A 22,326-nucleotide genomic window follows, 5' to 3' on the forward strand; every position below is an offset into this window, starting at 1 on the left:
TTTTATTAAATGACCCTTATGAACCAGCGTAATAGTTGGAAAATCTGGAGCTCACCCCCCCAACCTTACAAACCAAACTACCCCCCTGTTCAGCAGCAACACTACTCATGGTGATTGATCGCAGCACAAAACAGAAGACTTCTGTCGAAGCGCACACATTTTATTCAGAGTAAAATCAGATAATTTAAGGTAGAAAATCTTTATAAAACATGAAAACGATGAAGCGCAGTGAGGCAAGGAACCCCAGCGCGGCACTCTCCTGCTGCCGCGGGGCACCATCTTTGGGGTCAATCTCTGTGGTTTTGGGGCTCTGTAAATGCAGCAGGGGGAGCCAAGACTTTTACCAATGGTGTTAGGCACCCCACATCACCCGCAGAGACTCTGGTGGGCTTCTAGGAAGCCTGCCGGTGGCATGGAGAACTTCAGCACACCCGGAGGAACCGTGCCCACTTGTGAGTTCAATTGTCATTAATTTTAAACTATTTTACAAATGTAAGAACCCTGTCGGTTCTCTCGCTTTTCTTCTCCGGTTACTGGCCCCATTCTCTTTTCATATTTTCTGCTGGTGCAGCCTGGGGGCACACCAGGCGGTCTTCAGCCAACCTCCCATAGTCGATAACCGCTCTCCAGTGGCCGCTGATGTTTGGGAGCTGTCACAGTGGTCCTGTGCTTGCGTGTCAAAAGCGCTATGACAAGGCTTCTAGAGGCTGTGCTGGAACGGCCAGACCTTGCTTTGTCTCAAGTCCTTAGCCTGGCGTGAGTCGTGCGTCTTCCTGCCAAAAGTGAGCCGCTGTTCGGGAAAAGCTGAGAGAACCTGTGGATGAGAAATACCGTCAGTTAAATCCAGGCAAACTGGGGTGTGCGTCAACTGCACATCAGTGGAGACCAAAGGTGGGACTCAACTACAGGTCTAATGAGGTCAAAGGTGTTCGTCAAACTGAGCTGTGCGTCAACTGTAGGTGTGTGGAGTCAAGGGTGTGCGTCAACTGTAGGCTTAGGAAGATCAAGGGTGTGCGTCAACTGTAGGCTTGGGAAGATCAAGGGTGTGCGTCAACTGTACGCTTGGGAAGGTCAAGGGTGTGCATCAACTGTACGCTTGGGAAGTACAAGGGTGTGCGTCAACTGTAGGCTTGGGAAGATCAAGGGTGTGCATCAACTGTAGGCTTGGGAAGATCAAGGGTGTGCGTCAAATGTAGGCTTGGGAAGATCAAGGGTGTGCGTCAACTGTAGGCTTGGGAAGATCAAGGGTGTGCGTCAACTGTAGGCTTGGGAAGATCAAGGGTGTGTGTCAACTGTAGGTCTGTGGAAGTTAAGGGAGTGCGTCATCCTTGGGTCTGTTGTAAACTGGCAAGTGTCTGAAACTTGGGTCTGTGGACAACAAGGCGTGCATTAAACTGTAGGTCTGTGGTAATTAAGGGAGTGCGTCAAACTTGGGTCTGTTGTAAACTGGCGAGTGTCTGTGGAGAACAAGGCGTGCATTAAACTGTAGGTCTGTGGAGATTAAGGGTGTGCGTCAAACTTCAGTCTGTGATTAAGGATGGAAGTGAAACAGGGGCCTGTGTCACAGCAGGGTCCATGGAGAACCCTGGCAAACTGGTTGTGTTGTGTCTGTGGCAAAGGGTCTGTGACGAAGAGCTTAAGATGTCAAACAGGGTCTGGACCACTCAGCGATGGACAAATGGAGAACAGGGCTGTGCCCAACTCGTGTGCATCACACCAGGGTCTTTGGCGGTGGAGGTGGTTCTGAAATGTAGAGGGGTGAAAGGCTAGCAGGGGCGTCTGTGGCACACTCAGTTCTGGGGTCCAGCGCCCCGGAGTGTGTGGCACAGTGGACCTGCCGTAAGGGAAGGGTGCATGGCAGAGTGAGGTGACTGACCCATGGGCCCCTTACAAACACTTGCTTCCATGAGGAGTGAACTCGTGCAGGCCTGGTCGGACGGACGGGGTGTGGTTGGTGATGTTGACAGTGTGCCAAGGGCTGAATCCCCTCACTACAGCCACTCCACCCTCCCTTGGGCCTTCACCGTCTCTAGATTCCCAGGTGAGCCCTGGGCCGGCCGCCAGTGCTGGTGCTGTACCTTAGGGGTGGTGGGGTCGTGGCCCCTAGCCGGTCTTTGCAGCGTTCTGGTTCTGTTGCGGGAAGCCTCCGGTGCCTGCACCAACGTTGGATCCTGTGGAGGAAGAAAATTAAACATACGTTAGTTGTGGCTTCAGGACAGGTGAACGCGCCCCCCTCAACCTACTCCCCTCACCCGGTGGGCTGCCATGGCGCCAAGTCCTGGGTACCAAATGGTAATTAACTGTAATTAAACCATCATTGTTCTTGGAAAGCAATTGCCCCGCCCCCCCCCGCAGATTTGAGGAATCTGGTACTCAGTAACTTGTCCATGATGTCTTGCTATATTACATCATGTCCGGTGTGACTGGTGACCTCATCCGGTGAGGGCATGGCAGGCATGTGTGGCTGTGACCCATGCGCTCTGGTACTGGCTGAGTGTGGGGGTGACCATGCACCCCCAACTCATGTGAATCCTTGGAAGGGGGGGGGAGTCTACAAGAAGGGTCGAGGGGGCTGGATTTCAGAAGTCAGATTTTAATTATTTCATGTATTTTTAGGGGGGAGGACGGCGCATGGTGGACGGTGTTCACTGGTGACTCAAACGGGGCTGACGAGGCTTCGAGGAGCTGTGACTTTGCAAGAATATCAACATTTTCGCTTTTAAAAAAAATATTTGAAGCTTGTCAACTTGTCAGAAATCTGGGGTAGAGAGTTCCGTGGTTGATGAAATGCTCGCCCACCCCCATCCGTTACAGACCTCAGCTGGGTGTTGTGGTCTGTCTGAGGTCACTTGGGACACTGTGGCTTTACTTCTGGAGGTCACTCACCACAACTTTGTGCATCACACACCAGGGCATATTTATGAGCTTCTTACACTGCCTGAGCATCTCTTTTTGTGACACTCCGGCAGGGCAAACCACCAAATATATGAGGTGTCGCGTAGCCACTTTGCGTGGCTTTAGACGACCTCACAGATATGGAGTAGGGCAAAGAAGTGCAGGTCGATGTGTGTTCGTACAGGCCTCGCTGGCTGCTGCTGACCGAGGATTCACTGGAGATGACCCTGGTAGCCAGTGACACCGGTACCTTGGGGCAATGTGTAAGCAGGTTCACCAGAGTCCGCCCACAGAGACATGTTTTCTGTTCTATCTGGAAACATGTTCTCTCAGATGTCTCACTCACCTATAGAGTCCCGCTGGTGGTGTCTTACTCTCCTATAGCTTACCCCTGCTGGTGTCTCACTCTTCTGTAGATTACCCCTGCTGGTGTCTCACTCTCCTGTAGATCCCACCTGACGGTGCCTTACTCTTGTAGATTTCTCCTGGTATTGTCTCACTCTCCTGTAAATTCCCCCTGGTGGTCTCTCACTCAGCTGTAGATTCCATCTGGTTGTGTCTCAGTCTCCAGCAGATTCCACCTAATGGTGATTCACTCTCGTAGATTCCCACTGGTATTTCCTCACTCACATGTAGATTCCCCCTAATGGTGCTTCGCTCTCCTGTAAATTCCACCTGGTGGTCTCTCTCTCTCTTGTGATTACCCCTGTTGGTGTCTCACTCTTTATTTCACCCTTTCCCAGGTTCCCACTGGTATTGTCTCACTCTCCTGTAGATTCCCCCTGGTGGTGTCTTACTCAGCTGTAGATTCCATCTGGTTGTGTCTCAATCTCCGGCAGAATCCACCTAATGGTGATTCACTCTCGTAGATTCCCACTGGTATTTCCTCACTCTCCTGTAGATTAACCCTGATGGTGCTTCGCTCTCCTGTAGATTCCCACTGGTGGTGTCTCACTCTCCTATAGATTCCCTGGTGGTTTCTCGCTCTCCTGTAGATTCTCCTGGTGGTTTCTATCTCTCATGTAGATTCCGCCTGGTGGTTTCTCGCTCTCCTGTAGATTCTCCTGGTGGTTTCTATCTCTCCTGTAGATTCCCCCTGGTGGTGCCTCACTCTCCTGTAGATTCCCCCTGACAGTGGTCTCTACACCACAGCCCCATCTCATTTCATAAACTACCTGCACTCGCTGTCCATCTTAGGTCTGTCATTTGCTCTGAAGGTGAACCCCCAACCCCTGGACTTCACGTACCTTGGTTGACCTGCTGGCCGCCAGGTTGCATTTGTCCTCCTCCACCAGTTCCGGACGATCCACGGGAGCCTTGTAAGATCTGTTGGAGATTTGACGATCCTTGATCCGAAACTTGCCACTGGCTGGGACCGCTTCCCCCTGTGAGTGACATGTAAGATAGCCAATGAGTGAGGGGCCTCCTGGTTTAGGGCTTAGACCATCAAACGTGAGCATGGCCAGTGTCGAGCCAGTGCACAGCCTGCTGTATTCCTATTATGAGCAGAGTTCTTAAGCAGGGGTCTGGACGGTCTGTAATTACCACGCTTCTGAACGTACCTCCATTGCTAGGTGATCCTTGTTGACCTTTCTTTTTACAGCCAATGGACACGGGGACATCTTCGGCGCGAACAGCTCCTGCGGAGAGAAGAGCAGAGATGACTTGTTTTGTATGAGGGCTAGGTGAGAGGAATGTGAAAGGGCTGGGCAGTCGGTGTTAGGTACGGCCGGGTGGTCTTTGGGGGGCACAGGTTGAGTATGGAGGTATGGCAGTGTTTATGGAGGAGCCTTGGTGAGTAGCTGCTGGTTAGAGGCGGTGTGAGACCTTGTCTCAGGGTCTTATGGCAATGGGGCTACTCGAAGGTATGTGCGGTCAGTAGTGCTGTGGACTCTGGTGTCCCGGTGCTTTAGACCTTACTGCACCGTGATGAGATCTGCCACTGCCTGGGTATGCTTGTGTCTCCTGGTGTAGTAAATCACATACTCAGGCTTACTCCAGAAAGGTATCAAGTTTCGAAACCACATAATGTGTGCCTCGAGTAATCACACTCATTAAAATTAATGTAGTGAGGAGAGAGCCGGGCACTCACACAGGGAACCAGAAGGGCCTGGCCCATGCTGGGTATCGAGACGTCATTGAGGGAATCCTGGAGGACAGCAGTGGGTTGTGACATGCCGTGTGATCCCTAAAAGGTAACCGTGTAGTGTGACATCCCTAGATGAATCCTGATGGGCAGCTATGGACTGTGACATCACTAAAACAACCATGATGAACAACAGTTGAATGTGACATCACTGGATGAATCATCATGGACAATGGTGGACTGTGACGTCACTAGAAGAATAATGATAGGCAGCTATGGACTGTGACATCACTAAATCAGCCAGGATGGAAAATCATGGACTGTGACATCACTAAATCAGTCATGCTGGACAACCAAGGACTGTGACATCACTATATCAATCATGATGGGCAGCTATGGACTGTGACATCACTAAATCAGTCAGGTTGGAAAATCATAGATTGTTAAATTACTATGTGAATCATGACAAACAACCATGGACTGTGACATCACTACATCAATCATGATGGACAGCCGTGGCCTTGACGTCGCTAGATAAATCATGACGGCCAACAGTGGACTGTGACATCAATAAATGATCCATGAAGGGCAACTTTGCATTCTGACATAGTCTGGAGAAGCCTAGAGGGGCAGGGACATTATATGGGTAGAACTGAGGAACAGCAGGGGAGTACTGTTGACGTCAGTAGGGATTACTGAGGCATGGAAGGGGGTGTACTGTTGTGGTCAGTGGATTTCTTGAGGAGAAGGGATTGTGTCCTCACTATACAGTATGATGGATGGTGACATCACTCTGCCTGATACCTGCGGAGGGGCTGCCCACACGCTTCAGCGCATGCTTGCTTTTGGAAGTGTTTGTTCATGTTTCTCGTGATAGGACTCACCTGAGCTTCCCCCTGACGAAGATCCACCTGGGAACTGCTGCTGCATTCCTCCGCCCATTCCTTGTGAGTGGACAAATGATCCTCCGCCAATGGCTGATGAGGCGACAGAGCCAGAACTGCCCCCTCTGTTTCCGGCCTGGTTAGATCCCACACCACCTGCCCAGGAGCCGCCAGAAGATCCACCGCTGCTGCCAGAAGAGATGGACGACCCAGACGAGGAGCTGCCTCCATGCCCCACAGCCCACTGGGAAGATCCTCCACCACCGCCCACACCAGCACCAGCCCACTGGGAAGATCCTCCACCACCGCCCACACCACCGCCAGCACCAGCCCACTGGGAAGATCCTCCACCACCGCCCACACCAGCACCAGCCCACTGGGAAGATCCAACACCACCGCCAGCACTTCCACCAGCACTTCCACCTGAGATGTACACCACCCCGCTTCCAGGCTGGCGGGAACCTTGAGAGCCTCCACCTGAGACCACCACTCCACCTCCTTGAGATCCCCCACTGGGTTGCATCATGCCGATGGACCCAGAGGATCCACCACGGATAATGGTGTGTGAAGAACTTGAAGACCCCCCACTGATGATGGTGTTCGAAGACCCAGAGGATCCGCCACTGATCACAGACGAGCTGCCGCCACCGCCACCACCGCCACCACCACCACCACCACCGCCGAATACCACAGTGCCATATTCAGATGAACCAGCAGAGCCTGCAGGAAACAAGTAAAGAGAGATGGACAGTATCACTACTCGGCCTCTGCAGCCCCTACCGCACCGGGCTCCGCCTTCTCGTGTCCGAACCTACCTGAGTTGGAGGAGCTGGAACCATGGGACGCACCACTCTGGTCTTTGCACACTGGGAGGTGATCAAGGAGACCTGCGTGAAGATGCAGAAAGGAGATCAGTGCTTTCATCAACACAGTCACCTGCCCATTGAGACAATGTGATGATATCTTGAAGGACATGCTACTACAGACACCGTACTAACTCCATGATAAGGGGGTACAAAGGGGACACTCGCGACACAAGCAGTCGAGATGACGTGTAGATACTTTGAGGACATTCTACTGCATATGCTGTGCTAATACTATGATAAAGGGATTTGAAGGGCGACCATCATGACACAAGCAATCAGGACCATGTGATGTAACCGAATGAAAGGCGGCCATCTTGTAACAGGATTATAGCGGGAATGCAATGTCACCATCTTATCACAATGGTCACATTTAATATAGTGACATTGCACTGGCTCTATTACCCTGTTACAAGATGGCCGCCTTTCATACAGTAGAATCAAACAGCCTCTATGTTGTTGTGGTAAGATGGTCACATCTCATATGGTGAAATTGCATTGCCTCTATTACCCTGTTACAAGATGGCTGCCTTTCATCTTATCACAGCCACATAGAGACTGTGTGATTGCACTGTCTGAAAGGCGGCAATTTTGCAACAGGGTAATAGAGGCAATGTAATGTAACCGTATTAGATGTGACCATCTTATCACAGGTATATGGTCAAAATATCGATTCCAAAATATCGAGTAACACAAATATCGACTTCAAAATATAGAGTGGACAAAATATCGAATGGACAGAATATAGACATCAAAAATATCGTTTTGAAGGTAAGTAATGTAATATCGATTTTAAAAATATAGACAGTCAAAATATCGAAGTACATAATATAGGTTATTAAAAATATCTAATTTTTAATAATATTGAATTTTTTCAGTGTTTTGTATGTTAGTATATGTGTGAAAAGTGTATATTTTTTTGTAATTTATTGTAAGAAATTAATTTTATGTTATTTAATTTTTGCGTAATTTAATTCTGTAGCGGGTTGTGGGTTTATAGGGAAATAGGGTGGGAAGTAATTTAATTATAATTAATTAAATATGGTAATTAATTTATTGGTATTTATTTTGAATACATTGTTAATTTTTAATTGGTAATTAATTAATTCTTAAGTGATAATTAATTTTTATTAATTGATTAATTGATAGTTATGTGAATAATATTCATTTATTTTCTGTAGCGGGTTGTGGGTTTATAGGGGAATAGGGTGGGGAGTAATTTAATTATAATTAATTAAATATGTAAATGTATTTATTGGTATTTATTTTGAATAAATTGGTAATTAATTTTTAATTGGTAATTAATTAATTCCTAATTGATAATTATTTTTTATTAATTGATTAATTGATAATTATGTGAATAATATTAATGTATTTTCTGTAGCGGGTTGTGGGTTTATAGGGGAATAGGGTGGGAAGTAATTTAATTATAATTAATTGAATATGTAAATGTATTTATTGGTATTTATTTTGAATACATTGTTAATTAATTTTTAATTGGTAATTAATTAATTCTTAATTGGTAATTCATTTTTATTTATTGATTCATTGATAATTATGTGAATTATATTAATTTATTTTCACTAGAGTCGGAATAGTAACATTTACCCCTATGCTATCCAACACTTCCCTACTGTTGCACTCACTGGAGAGGGAATAGTAATTTTTACCCCTACGCTATCCAACGCTTTCCCTACGGATGTATGACATTACAACGCATGCTTTTATCATGCATGCCTTTACAACGCGGTTTATACAACGAAAACCTTTACAACGCATAGCGCTTTGGGGTGCTGGATAGTGAAAAGTTTAATTTACTATTCCAACACCAGTCCCGGTGGACACTAGGGAAGGTGTTGGATAGTAAATTAAACGTATTCCCTATCCTAGAGCGCCCCCCAGGGCAATGCGTTGTAATGGTTTGCGTTGTAAAAGTTGCGTCGTAAAGGCACTGCGTGGTAAAAGTTGCATTGTAAAGGATGTTCCCCTTTCCCTACTGTTGTACTCTCTGGAGTGGGAATAGTAATTTTTACCCCTACGCTATCCAACGCTTTCCCTACTGTTGCACTCTCTGGAGTGGGAATAGTAATTTTTATCCCTAGGCTATCCAACGCTTTTTCCTACAGTTTCACTCTCTGGAGTGGGAATATTAATGTTTACCCCTACGCTATCCAATGTTTTCCCTACTGTTGCACTCTCTGGAGTGGGAATAGTAAATTTTACCCCTACGCCATCCAACGCCTTCCCTACTGTTGCACTCTCTGGAGTAGGAATAGTAATTTTTACCCCTACGCTATCCAACGCTTTCCATACTGTTGTACTCTCTGGAGTGGGAATAGTAATTTGTACCCCTACGCTATCCAACGCTTTCCCTACTGTTGCACTCTCTGGAGTGGGAATAGTAATTTGTACCCCTACGCTATCCAACGCTTTCCCTACTGTTGCACTCTCTGGAGTGGGAATATTAATTTTTACCCCTACGCTATCCAACACTTTCCCTACTGTTGCACTCTCTGGAGTGGGAATAGTAATTTTTATCCCTAGGCTATCCAACGCTTTTCCTACAGTTGCACTCTCTGGAGTGGGAATAGTAATTTTTACCCCTACGCTATCCAACGCCTTCCCTACTGTTGCACTCTCTGGAGTGGGAATAGTAATGTTTACCCCTACTCTATCCAACGCCTTCCCTACTGTTGCACTCTCTGGAGTGGGAATAGTAATGTTTACCCCTACGCTATCCAATGTTTTCCCTACTGTTGCACTCTCTGGAGTGGGAATAGTAATTTTTACCCCTACGCTATCCAACGCCTTCCCTACTGTTGCACTCTCTGGTGTGGGAATAGTAATTTGTACCCCTACGCTATCCTACGCTTTCCCTACTGTTGCACTCTCTGGAGTGGGAATAGTAATTTGTACCCCTACGCTATCCAACGCTTTCCCTACTGTTGCACTCTCTGGAGTGGGAATATTAATTGTTACCCCTACGCTATCCAACGCTTTGCCTACTGTTGCACTCTTTGGAGTGGGAATAGTAATTTTTACCTCTTCGCTATCCAACGCTTTCCCTACTGTTGCGCTTCCAGGAGTGGGAATAGTAATTTTTACACTCCTGCTATCCTACGGTAATAATATTGTGTATTTTTTATTAATATTATGTTAATATATATATATATATATATGTTTTAACAGATATGATTGTATATTTTTTTTTATAAGTTACATTAATTATTTTAAGGTTATTTAAGTATTTTTAAGTATATTTTAGCTATTTATTTTTAATACTTTTTAAATTTTACATTATTTTTAAGAAATTCAATATTTTTACAAAGTATATTTTTTCAAACGATATTTTGGATCCGATATTTTGGTACATACCTGTTTGTAGATAGGAATTCAATATTTTGTCTGTCGATATTTTGGCATTGATATTGTGGGTAGTCTATATTTTGTCCCTCGATATTTAGTCAGTGATCCCTTATCACAACCACATAGAGACTGTGTGATTCCACTGTCTGAAAGGCGGCCATCTTGTAACAGGGTAATAGAGGCAATGCAGTGTCACCGTATTAGATTTGACCATCTTATCATAACCACGTAGACACTGCGTGATTTAACTTTATGAAAGGCGGCCATTTTGTAACAACGTAATAGAGGCAATGCAATGGCACCGTACTAGAGGGTCTCTTCCAGCAGGGTAAGGTTTGCCCTGATGAAGACTCACCTGATGTGTCGAACGGGCTTCGGCATGGTTGGATCCCCTGGATGGAAGCTGAGTCTGGTAAAGGAAACAAAATACAGGAATTCAGTGAGTTTTAACAGTGAGAGCATTCAGTGAGTTTGAGGTCTGTGCTAGCTTATATCACTGGAGACGATGAGCTGCTGACCGTGGACTTGGGGAACTAGATCTGAGCCCCGGTAGCAGCTCAACGTCTAGTGGCTTATCCCGTGCATGCCAACAATTTCAAATAAGAAATACAGAGATTTTGAAAAAAAATGTGGGAGACTGTATTTTCCCGATAGGTTTTTATTGAAGCAGACACAATTTCAAGTGGGAGACGGCTAAAATGAAACCGATTTTGTCTAAAAGAATCAGGAGCCTTCCACCTGAATTTGGTATACTCGCGTTTATGCTTAATCTCACCGAGCCCGTATACAAAAAAAATTAAAATCTGACCTTGTGCAGTGTAAGCTGGTGCTCATGCAAAGGACTCTGGTGCCTTGGGCCAAATTTGAGCTATAGCAAAACTGACCAAAAAGTAAACGCTCAGGTTTTTCCACCCATAGGCATGAAGCTAGATGGAATGGATTGCCCTCAGTCCATCAAGGTTGAGATAGTCAGGGGTCGTTCCTCCATTCGCATGGAGGGGCGTTGCCCGCAAAAATGCACCCAGAAAAGCCCCAGAGGCAAAAAATAAAATGGTAATGAAGTTAAGTCATTACCATTTTATTTTTCGTCAACCTGTCCCAAACCGACTGTCAGGACGTAGCGGGTCCTTCTGGGTGGCAGCCGCAGCAGGGAGGAGGGTGGGCTGCCTAGGCACTAGTTTAAAGTGCGCATGTCTCTTTTGACGGCCGTCTTGCGATGGCCAGCCAGACATGCACACTTGAAGCCTCTTTAACCCAGCTGAGGGAGAACTGGTCTCCAGAGCTCTGAGAGCACTGAGAAAGGCTGCTCCCTCCAATCCTGGCGCTGCTCTCATGCTAGTTAACACCATGAGAGCAATGCCAGTATTGGTTAAGGGAGTTAGCTGTGGCCCTGGACTTGACGTCAGAAGAGAAGACTGGAGCAAGGGGGACATGTCATGCAGCAAGCACGGTAAGTAACTTTTTTTTTTTTCAAAAAGTTTTTATTTAGAAGATTTTTTCCAATACAGTACTAATGTATTTATTTTATGCACCACCACCCAAATGGCCGCCCCTCCCCTTGCCGTAGTTGCCAGCCACCACTGGAGATAGTCTTGTTGTGTACAGTCCATCAACGTTGAGATGGTCATGCTGTGGATAGTCCAGCAAAGTTGAGTTGGTCATGCTCCAACCTTGAAAGAACTAACTGGCTACCTTAAGAGGCAAGAATACTACTAAAGATCGCCTGCAGGACCCATAAAGCCCTGCATCTCGAAACCCCCAGGTACTTAACACAAAAGCTAGAGCTGTCGGGAGGTTGAAGACATTCGCGAAGCACAATTTCACTACTACTGAAACCACAATCCTTCCACAAAAATAGAACGTGTTGCAGAACCATACTCAGGTATCGCACCAAAGATTTGGAACTCTTTACCACCAGATGTATGCAGAATCCCGCCTTCATCCTCCTTCAAAGAAGAAGTAAAAATGCTTCTAATGAATAAATTCACATCCTAAGACTTTAAATCATACGTGACTGTTAGCAACATATGTTATCTTATATACCACTGTCTACCTCTTTTTGTGTTGAATGTCGAATATTGACAGTATGTATATTACCCCTCAACCATCTAGTTTCTGAATGGTGTAATGAAAAGCGCTATGATACCCTCTAGGGTCATGTTCGCACTATATAAAACTTTATAAATAAATAAATGCTGCGGTCAGTACATCATCGTTGAGATGGGCATGCTGTGGACAGTCTGTTAATGTACAGAGAGTTGTGCTGTGGACAGTCCAGCTGCATTGAGATGGTCATGTTGTGGTCAGTCCATCAATGTTGAGATACTCATGCTGTGGTCAGTCCATCAATGTTGAGATACTCATGCTGTGGACACTCCATCAATGTTGAGATACTCATGCTGTGGTCAGTCCATCAATGTTCAGACGGTCATGCTGTGGACACTCCATCAATGTTGAGATACTCATGCTGTGGTCAGTCCATCAGTGTTGAGATAGTCATGCTGTGGACACTCCATCAATGTTGAGATACTCATGCTGTGGTCAGTCCATCAATGTTGAGACGGTCATGCTGTGGTCAGTCCATCAATGTTGAGATAGTCATGCTGTGGTCAGTCCATCAGTGTTGAGATAGTCATGCTGTGGTCAGTCCATCAATGTTGAGACAGTCATGCTGTGGTCAGTCCTTCAATGTTGAGATAGTCATGCTGTGGTCAGTCCATCAGTGTTGAGATAGTCATGCTGTGGACACTCCATCAATGTTGAGATACTCATGCTGTGGTCAGTCCATCAATGTTGAGACGGTAATGCTGTGGACACTCCATCAATGTTGAGATACTCATGCTGTGGTCAGTCCATCAGTGTTGAGACGGTCATGCTGTGGTCAGTCCATAAATGTTGAGATACTCATGGTGTGGTCAGTCCATCAGTGTTGAGATAGTCATGCTGTGGTCAGTCCATCAATGTTGAGACGGTCATGCTGTGGACACTCCATCAATGTTGAGATACTCATGCTGTGGTCAGTCCATCAGTGTTGAGATAGTCATGCTGTGGTCACTCCATCAATGTTGAGATACTCATGTTGTGGTCAGTCCATCAATGTTGAGACGGTCATGCTGTGGTCCGTCCATCAATGTTGAGACGGTCATGCTGTGGTCAGTACATCAATGTTGAGATAGTCATGCTGTGGTCAGTCCATTAATGTTGAGACAGTTATGCTGTGGTCAGTCCATCAAGGCTGAGACAGTCATGCTGTAATCAGCCCATCAATGTTGAGACAGTCATGCTGTGGTCAGTCCATCAACGTTATGGCAGTCATGCTCTGGGCAGTCCATCAATGTTGAGATAGTCATGCTGTAGTCAGTCCATCAATGTTGAGATAGTCATGCTGTGGTCAGTCCATCAGTGTTGAGATAGTCATGCCGTGGTCAGTCCATCATTGTTGAGATAGTCATGCTGTGGACACTCCATCAATGTTGAGGTACTCATGCTGTGGTCAGTCCATCAGTTGAGACGGTCATGCTGTGGTCAGTCCATCAATGTTGAGACGGTCATGCTGTGGTCAGTCCATCAATGTTGAGACGGTCATGCTGTGGTCAGTCCATCAATAATGAGATACTCATGCTGTAGTCAGTCTATCAATGTTGAGATACTCATGCTGTGGTCAGTCCATCAGTGTTGAGATAGTCATGCTGTGGTCAGTCCATTAATGTTGAGATAGTCATGCTGTGGACACTCCATCAATGTTGAGATACTCATGCTGTGGTCAGTCCATCAATGTTGAGACGGTCATGCTGTGGTCCGTCCATCAATGTTGAGACGGTCATGCTGTGGTCAGTACATCAATGTTGAGATAGTCATGCTGTGGTCAGTCCATTAATGTTGAGACAGTCATGCTGTGGTCAGTCCATCAGTGTTGAGATAGTCATGCTGTGGTCAGTCCATCAGTGTTGAGATAGTAATGCTGTGGTCAGTCCATCAATGTTGAGACAGTCATGCTGTTGTCAGCCATTCAATGTTGAGACAGTCATGCTGTGGTCAGTCCATCAACGTTATGGCAGTCATGCTCTGGGCAGTCCACCAATGTGGAAATAGTCATGCTGTAGTCAGTCCATCAATGTTGAGATAGTCATGCTGTGGTCAGTCCATCAGTGTTGAGATAGTCATGCCGTGGTCAGTCCATCATTGTTGAGATAGTCATGCTGTGGTCATTCCATCAATGTTGAGACAGTCATGCTGTTGTCAGTCCATCAACGTTGAGGCAGTCATGCTGTGGGCAGTCCACCAATGTGGAAATAGTCATGCTGTGGTCAGTCCATCAATGTTGAGATAGTCATGCTGTGGTCAGTCCATCAATGTTGAGATAGTCATGCTGTGGACACTCCATCAATGTTGAGATACTCATGCTGTGGTCAGTCCATCAATGTTGAGATGGTCATGCTGTGGTCCGTCCATCAATGTTGAGACGGTCATGCTGTGGTCAGTCCATCAGTGTTGAGATAGTCATGCTGTGGTCAGTCCATCAAGGTTGAGACTGTCATGCTGTTGTCAGCCCATCAATGTTGAGACAGTCATGCTGTGGTCAGTCCATCAACGTTGAGGCAGTTATGCTGTGGGCAGTCCACCAACGTGGAAATAGTCATGCTGTGGTCAGTCCATCAATGTTGAGATAGTCATGCTGTGGTCAGTCCATCAATGTTGAGACAGTCATGCTGTGGTCAGTCCATCAGTGTTGAGATAGTCATGCCGTGGTCAGTCCATCATTGTTGAGATAGTCATGCTGTGGTCAGTCCGTCAATGTTGAGATAGTCTTGTTCTGTACAGTCCATCATCGTTGAGATGGTCATGCTGTGGTCAGTCCATCAGTGTTGAGATACTCATGCTGTGGTCAGTCTATCAATGTTGAGATGGTCATGCTGTGGTCCATCCATCAATGTTGAGACAGTCATGCTGTGGTCAGTCCCTCAATGTTGAGATAGTCATGCTGTGGTCAGTCCATCAGTGTTGAGATAGTCATGCTGTGGTCAGTCCATCAAAGTTGAGACAGTCATGTTGTGGTCAGTCCATCATCGTTGAGATGGTCATGCTGTGGTCAGTCCATCAATGTTGAGATACTCATGCTGTGGTCAGTCTATCAATGTTGAGATGGTCATGCTGTGGTCCATCCATCAATGTTGAGACCGTCATGCTGTGGTCAGTCCATCAATGTTTAGACAGTCATGCTGTGGTCAGTCCATCAGTGTTGAGATAGTCATGCTGTGGTCAGTCCATCAGTGTTGAGATAGTCATGCTGTGGTCAGTCCGTCAATGTTGAGATAGTCTTGTTCTGTACAGTCCATCATCGTTGAGATGGTCATGCTGTGGACACTCCATCAATGTTGAGATACTCATGCTGTGGTCAGTCTATCAATGTTGAGATGGTCATGCTGTGGTCCATCCATCAATGTTGAGACGGTCATGCTGTGGTCAGTCCATCAATGTTTAGACAGTCATGCTGTGGTCAGTCCATCAATGTTGAGATAGTCATGCTGTGGTCAGTCCATCAGTGTTGAGATAGTCATGCTGTGGTCAGTCCATCAGTGTTGAGACAGGCATGCTGTTGTCAACCCATCAATGTTGAGACAGTCATGCTGTGGTCAGTCCATCAATGTTGAGACAGTCATGCTGTGGTCAGTCCATCAGTGTTGAGATAGTCATGCCGTGGTCAGTCCATCATTGTTGAGATAGTCATGCTGTGGTCAGTCCATCAATGTTGAGATAGTCATGCTGTGGTGAGTCCATCAGTGTTGAGATAGTCATGCTGTGGACACTCCATCAATGTTGAGATACACATGCTGTAGTCAGTCTATCAATGTTGAGACGGTCATGCTGTGGTCAGTCCATCAATGTTGAGACGGTCATGCTGTGGTCAGTCCATCAATGTTGAGACGGGCATGCTGTGGTCAGTCCATCAATGTTGAGATAGTCATGCTTTGGTCAGTCCATCAGTGTTGAGATAGTCATGCTGTGGTCAGTCCATCAATGTTGAAACAGTCATGTTTTGGTCAGTCCATCAATGTTGAGATAGTCATGCTGTGGTCAGTCCGTCAATGTTGAGATAGTCTTGTTCTGTACAGTCCATCATCGTTGAGATGGTCATGCTGTGGTCGGTCCATCAATGTTGAGACAGGCATGCTGTGGTCAGTTCATCAGTGTTGAGATAGTCATGCTGTGGTCAGTCCATCAATGTTGAGACAGTCATGTTGTGGTCAGTCCATCAATGTTGAGACAGTCATGCTGTGGTCAGTCCTTCAATGTTGAGATAGTCATGCTGTGGTCAGTCCATCAATGTTGAGATAGTAATGCTGTGGACACTCCATCAATGTTGAGATACTCATGCTGTGGTCAGTCCATCAATGTTGAGACGGTCATGCTGTGGTCAGTCCATCAATGTTGAGACAGTCAAGCTGTGGTCAGTCCATCAATGTTGAGACGGTCATGCTGTGGTCAGTCCATCAATGTTGAGACGGTCATGCTGTGGTCAGTCCATCAATGTTGAGACAGTCAAGCTGTGGTCAGTCCATCAGTGTTGAGATAGTCATGCTGTGGTCAGCCCATCAATGTTGAGACGGTCATGCTGTGCTCAGTCCATCAATGTTGAGACGGTCATGCTGTGTTCAGTCCATCATTGTTGAGATAGTCATGCTGTGGTCAGTCCATCCATGTTGAGACTTGGCTCTCTTGCCACTGACCTTCTTTTGACATAGAAACAAAAAGAGGACTAATGAAGGCTCTCTTGCCACTGACCACCTTTTGACATAGAAACAAAAAGAGGACTAATGAAGGCTCTCTTGCCACTGACCTTCTTTTGACATAGAAACAAAAAGAGGACTAGTGAAGTCTCTCTTGCCACTGACATTCTTTTGACATAGAAACAAAACAGGACTAATGAAGGCTCTCTTGTCACTGACCTTTTTTTGACATAGAAACAAAAAGCGGACTAATGAAGGCTCTCTTGCCACCGACCACCTTTTGACATAGAAACAAAAAGAGGACTAATGAAGGCTCTCTTGCCACCGACCTTCTTTTGCCATAGAAACAAAAAGAGGACTAATGAAGGCTCTCTTACCACCGACCTTCTTTTGACATAGAAACAAAAAGAGGACTAGTGAAGGCTCTCTTGCCACTGACCTTCTTTTGACATATAAACAAAATGGGACTATTGAAGGCTCTCTTGCCACCAACAACCTTTTGACATAAAAACAAAAACAGGACTAAAGAAGGCTCTCTTGCCACTGACCTTCTTTGGACATAGAAACAAAAAGAGGACTAATGAAGGCTCTCTTGCCACTGACCTTCTTTTGACATAGAAACAAAAAGAGGACTAATGAAGGCTCTCTTGCCACTGACCACCTTTTGACATAGAAACAAAAACTGGACTAATGAAGGCTCTCTTGCCACTGACCTTCTTTTGACATAGAAACAAAAAGAGGACTAGTGAAGGCTCTCTTGCCACTGACCTTCTTTTGACATAGAAACAAAAAGAGGACTAATGAAGGCTCTCTTGCCATCAACCACCTTTTGACATAGAAACAAAAAGAGGACTAATGAAGGCTCTCTTGCCACTGACCTTCTTTTGACACAGAAATAAAAAGAGGACTAATGAAGGCTCTCTTGCCACTGACCTTCTTTTGACATTGAAACAAAAAGAGGACTAATGAAGGCTCTCTTGCCACCAACCACCTTTTGACATAGCACCAAAAAGAGGACTGTAATAAAGGCTTTCTTCCCACTGACCTTCTTTTAACATAAAAACAAAAAGAGGACTGTAGTGAAGCCTCTCTTGCCACCGACCACCTTTTGACATAGAAACAAAAAGAGGACTCTATTGGAGGCACCGGAACCTTTAATATGGACTGTCCAAAGGCTGTGGCACACTGATACCTATGTGCATCCTTTAGCAGCGGTTTACTGTGACTGTGGGGCACTCACTGCTCACAGCCCTTTCATACCAACGCTAAGTGCACAGGTGAATGGAGCGGTCTAACGCACCTGTGCTTGTTTCATGGCTCTTGAAAGAAGGGATGTGAGACAGTGCCACTCAAGAACAGGTGAAGGGATTTTCCTGAATTGTGATGTGGGTGATAAGCATGATGCCAGTAATATCAGGAGCATGAGGGACGCAAGCTTTGTGAGTGATGTGCAAAATGTAAGTGACGTCAACAATGAGAGACGTCTGAATGGCGTAAAATCACTGCGCACTGTGAACGATGTAAGTAATGTAAGTAACGCAGGGCCAGAGCTCATCACGTGAAAGAAGGCGGCTGTCGCCATCTTACCCGCGGTCTGAGATACATAGCGTGAATTTCTAAAGCACACGTTCACTCAAGGGTGTCCTGGTGCTAAATTACAGATGTTTATTGTTACTCAACCGTACTCATTTTATCAACCTCAGAAGGATGAAAGCTTGAGCGGACCTGCGACCATGAGGTCGAACACAGGCCCCTATAGTAGACGCATTAGTCCACTATGTCTCCAGGCCCGGATAGGGTCTGAGTTACAGCTACTTCCAACAGTGACAACCGAGCTGCTTAAAATGTATTTTGCAACCAAACGCCACCTATCAGTGTTTATAGTCACAGCACATTCCACATAGATTGTACCTAACAGCAGATATAATGTCTCTTTCATAAGAACCTTGACCTAAGGATGTAAAAGAGGAATAAGGGAAGTTGATGTGTGAACATGCATTTATGATGATAAAATACACCCATCTTTCAGTATACAGACGTTTAAAGTCCCCTCCATCCATAACTTCATGAAAAAAGTCAGCGTAAAGTCTTGCGCCTTTATAGGGTAACAGAACTCCTCTGCGACTAGCAGTACCCTTAAATGTGGGGTGGATTGCACTCTATATAATAAGTGATTCTGTTATTGTGTCTAGCACAAGATAATGGTGTCTTGTAAACATTTTTTGTAATGTTGTAATGTTGGACTGCTTTGTTGCATTGTATTGCTGGGTCGTGGTGTAGAGTAGTAATGCTGGCTTATATGTGTGGATTGTAACACTGGGGCTTGTATTGTTCAGAAACAACATTCTAAGAACAGATTAAATAAAACGTAGGTAATTAATTTTAAAAGTCACTCACCTGCAAGACCAAGGGCCAGGATGAACACCGCCACCCAAGGCCGGAGGATCGCGTGTTGGGAAGTCATGTTGGGGGGATCGCTGTCGAAGCGGTCTGCGAGTCACCGTCCCTAGCCTTCTAGGACCCACACTACCACCTCCACTGCTGCTGGATGTCTGCCCTCACCAGGCCTGAGGTGCTGTACCCTATATATAGTGGGCACACCCGAAACAAAGCACTCAGGGCATGTCTCACAGTGGGCGGTGGAGGGACAACATCATCTCGAGCTCCACCCGCGTAACAACCTAGCAGCGTGCAGAGATTTGTCACGTTGCTCTCTCTTCCAGGTTTCTGCGTCCCTTCCCTCAGGGATGAGGTGGGTGCGGCAGGAAGAGCCTGGATGAGTCGGAGAGAGGGCGTGGGATGGTGGAGCTGGAACTCCTGAGCCAGCATTTCTCAGCCACGACCGAAAGGGCCTTGACTTTCGAGGCACCCATCCCGATGAGCAGGTTTGAGAAAACTGCAGCTTTCTAAACTCACTTCCCCAGGGCATGCTGTGAACTAGTTCTGGAGCACAGTAGGAGGTACAAAACTCACCCACAGGGTGCGACCCAGGTCCTGGCCCATGAGTACTCTCTGGTATTGACCAGCCCATCCCCAAGCTGTGATGCATTCGACCCAGCACCAGGGTGGGCATCGGAAACACCGGAATTTGCACAATAAAACATTGTAACATAATATAGCACTGATAAGTAGTGGGAATCCAAAAGTTCAAGGTTAGCAGTTTTTTATACTCAAAGTTTACTTCTTAAAGGCTATTGGGGAGTCAACAAGAGGATATCCTTCAAGCTCCTCATCCACACACACAAGGTACTCCACAAGACCGGCCCAGCCTACCTCAACTGATGGCTCTCCTTCTACATCCCCAACCGCCAGCTACGCTCCAACAACATCTCACTCGCCACCGTCCCGCACATCCAAAGAACAACCACCGGCGGGAGATCCTTCTCCCACCTCGCCGTCAAGACATGGAACACCCTCCCACTGAGCGTACGACAGACCCAAGACCAGGCTGTTCAATCAGTAGCAACCCCCCCCCCCACCCAGTGTATGGAGACCCTCGTGGGTATATAGTGCGCTTTACAAATTATTGATTTATTGATTGATTGGAGTCTGCAATATTGAGTTAGAATCGGTCAGCCATGTTGAAGCAGTCTGGCTGTATACATGTAAAGAGTCAGCGGAATTGGCTCAGAATTGGTCGGCCATGTTGAAGTGGTCTGACTGTGTGCATATAAAGGGTCTGCAGAATTGGCTCAGAATTGGTCGGCCATGTTGAATTGGTCTGACTGTGTGAATATAAAGGGTCTGCGGAATTGGCTCTGAATAGGTCGGCCATGTTGAAGTGGTCTGACTGTGTGCATATAAAGGGTCTGCGGAATTGGCTCAGAATTGGTCGGCCATGTTGAAGTGTTCTGACTGTGTACATATAAAGGGTCTGCGGAATAGGCTCAGAATTGGTCAGCCAATTGACATGGTTTGACTGTGTACATACTAAGGGTCTGCGGAATTGGCTTCGAATTGGTCAACCATGTTGACATGGTCTGATTGTGTGCAGGTAAGGATTCTGCAGAATTATCTTAGATGCTGGCTGCCATGTTGAAGTGGTCTGGCAGCTCTCAGATGTGGAGTCTGCAGTATTCATTCGTAGTCTACCATGTTAAAGTAGCTGACTATGTACAGATAAGTAGCCTACAGTATTGGTCAGCCATGTTGAAGTGATGGGGCAGAATGCAGCTGGGGTGTCTAAAGTATTCATTTAGAGTTCGTCAGCCTTGATAAAGTGGCCTGACAGTGAGAGGAGGGTGGGTCTGCAGTACTGACCTAGAATTGGTCGGCCATGTTGAATTAGGCTGGCAGCGAGCAGAGATTGACTCTGCAGTATTGTCTTAGAATCGCTCTTTCACATTGAAGTGGTCTGGCAGAGTGCATTCAAGAGGTCTGGTACAGGGCAGTAAAGGGGTCCGGCAGAGTGCAGCGAAGAGGTCTGGCAGAGTGCAGTGAAGAGGTCTGGCACAGGGCAGTAAAGGGGTCCGGCAGAGTGCAGCGAAGAGGTCTGGCAGAGTGCAGTGAAGAGGTCTGGCACAGGGCAGTAAAGGGGTCCGGCACAGGGCAGTAAAGGGGTCCGGCAGAGTGCAGCGAAGAGGTCTGGCAGAGTGCAGTGAAGAGGTCCGGCAGAGTGCAGCGAAGAGGTCTGGCAGAGTGCAGTGAAGAGGTCTGGCACAGGGCAGTAAAGGGGTCCGGCAGAGTGCAGCGAAGAGGTCTGGCAGAGTGCAGTGAAGAGGTCTGGCACAGGGCAGTAAAGGGGTCCGGCACAGGGCAGTAAAGGGGTCCGGCAGAGTGCAGCGAAGAGGTCTGGCAGAGTGCAGTGAAGAGGTCTAGCACAGGGCAGTAAAGGGGCCCGGCACAGGGCAGTAAAGGGGCCCAGCACAGGGCAGTAAAGGGGTCCGGCAGAGTGCAGTGAAGAGGTCTGGCAGAGTGCAGTGAAGGGGTCCGGCAGAGTGCAGTGAAAGGGTCCGGCAGAGTGCAGTGAAGGGGTCCGGCAGAGTGCAGTGAAGGGGTCCGGCAGAGTGCAGTGAAGGGGTCCGGGAGAGTGCAGCGAAGAGGTCTGGCAGAGTGCAGTGAAGGGCTCTGGCTGAATGCTGTGATGGGGTCCGGCAGAGTGCAGTGAAGGGGTCCGGCAGAGTGCAGTGAAGGGGTCTGGCAGAGGGCACTGAAGGGGTCCGGCAGAGTGCAGTGAAGGGGTCCGGCAGAGTGCAGTGAAGGGGTCTGGCAGAGGGCACTGAAGGGGTCCGGCAGAGTGCAGTGAAGGGGTCCGGCAGAGTGCAGCGAAGAGGTCTGGTAGAGTGCAGTGAAGGGCTCTGGCTGAATGCTGTGATGGGGTCCGGCAGAGTGCAGTGAAGGGGTCCGGCAGAGTGCAGTGAAGGGGACCGGCAGAGTGCAGTCAAGGGGTCCGGCAGAGTGCAGTGAAGGGGTCTGGCAGAGGGCAGTGTAGGGTTCTGGCAGAGTGCAGTGAAGGACTCCGAAAGAGTGCAGTGAAGGGCTCTGGCAGAGTGCAGTGGAGGGGT

General features: G+C 47.1%; 1 protein-coding gene across 1 annotated transcript; it reads right to left on the reverse strand.

Moving 5' to 3' along the window:
* Positions 1-139: 139 nt before the first annotated feature.
* On the reverse strand, positions 140-19,565 carry CDSN (corneodesmosin). The gene is made up of 8 exons (XM_086920694.1): positions 19,220-19,565; positions 10,450-10,503; positions 6,681-6,752; positions 5,866-6,585; positions 4,458-4,535; positions 4,143-4,280; positions 2,079-2,171; positions 140-814 (listed from the first exon to the last, which is right to left on the reverse strand). The coding sequence occupies exons 1-7, from the start codon at positions 19,284-19,286 to the stop codon at positions 2,104-2,106; spliced, it is 1,197 nt and encodes a 398-aa protein (XP_086776820.1). The 5' UTR covers positions 19,287-19,565; the 3' UTR covers positions 140-814; positions 2,079-2,103.
* Between the last annotated feature and the right edge of the window lie 2,761 nt (positions 19,566-22,326).

The sequence above is a fragment of the Lissotriton vulgaris genome, chromosome 5 (genome assembly GCF_964263255.1).
Source record: "Lissotriton vulgaris chromosome 5, aLisVul1.2, whole genome shotgun sequence".
NCBI lineage: Eukaryota > Metazoa > Chordata > Amphibia > Caudata > Salamandridae > Lissotriton > Lissotriton vulgaris.

What these genes read in the sequence shown, in the direction of transcription:
- CDSN (XM_086920694.1), bottom strand. Translation starts at nt 19,286, where the DNA reads ATGACTTCCCAACACGCGATCCTCCGGCCTTGGGTGGCGGTGTTCATC. An exon ending in TTCCAGCTCCTCCAACTCAG is followed by an intron (nt 6,586 to 6,680) that starts GTAGGTTCGGAC and finishes TGTTTCCTGCAG; the next exon opens with GCTCTGCTGGTTCATCTGAA. An exon ending in TTCGTCAGGGGGAAGCTCAG is followed by an intron (nt 4,536 to 5,865) that starts GTGAGTCCTATC and finishes TTCTCTCCGCAG; the next exon opens with GAGCTGTTCGCGCCGAAGAT.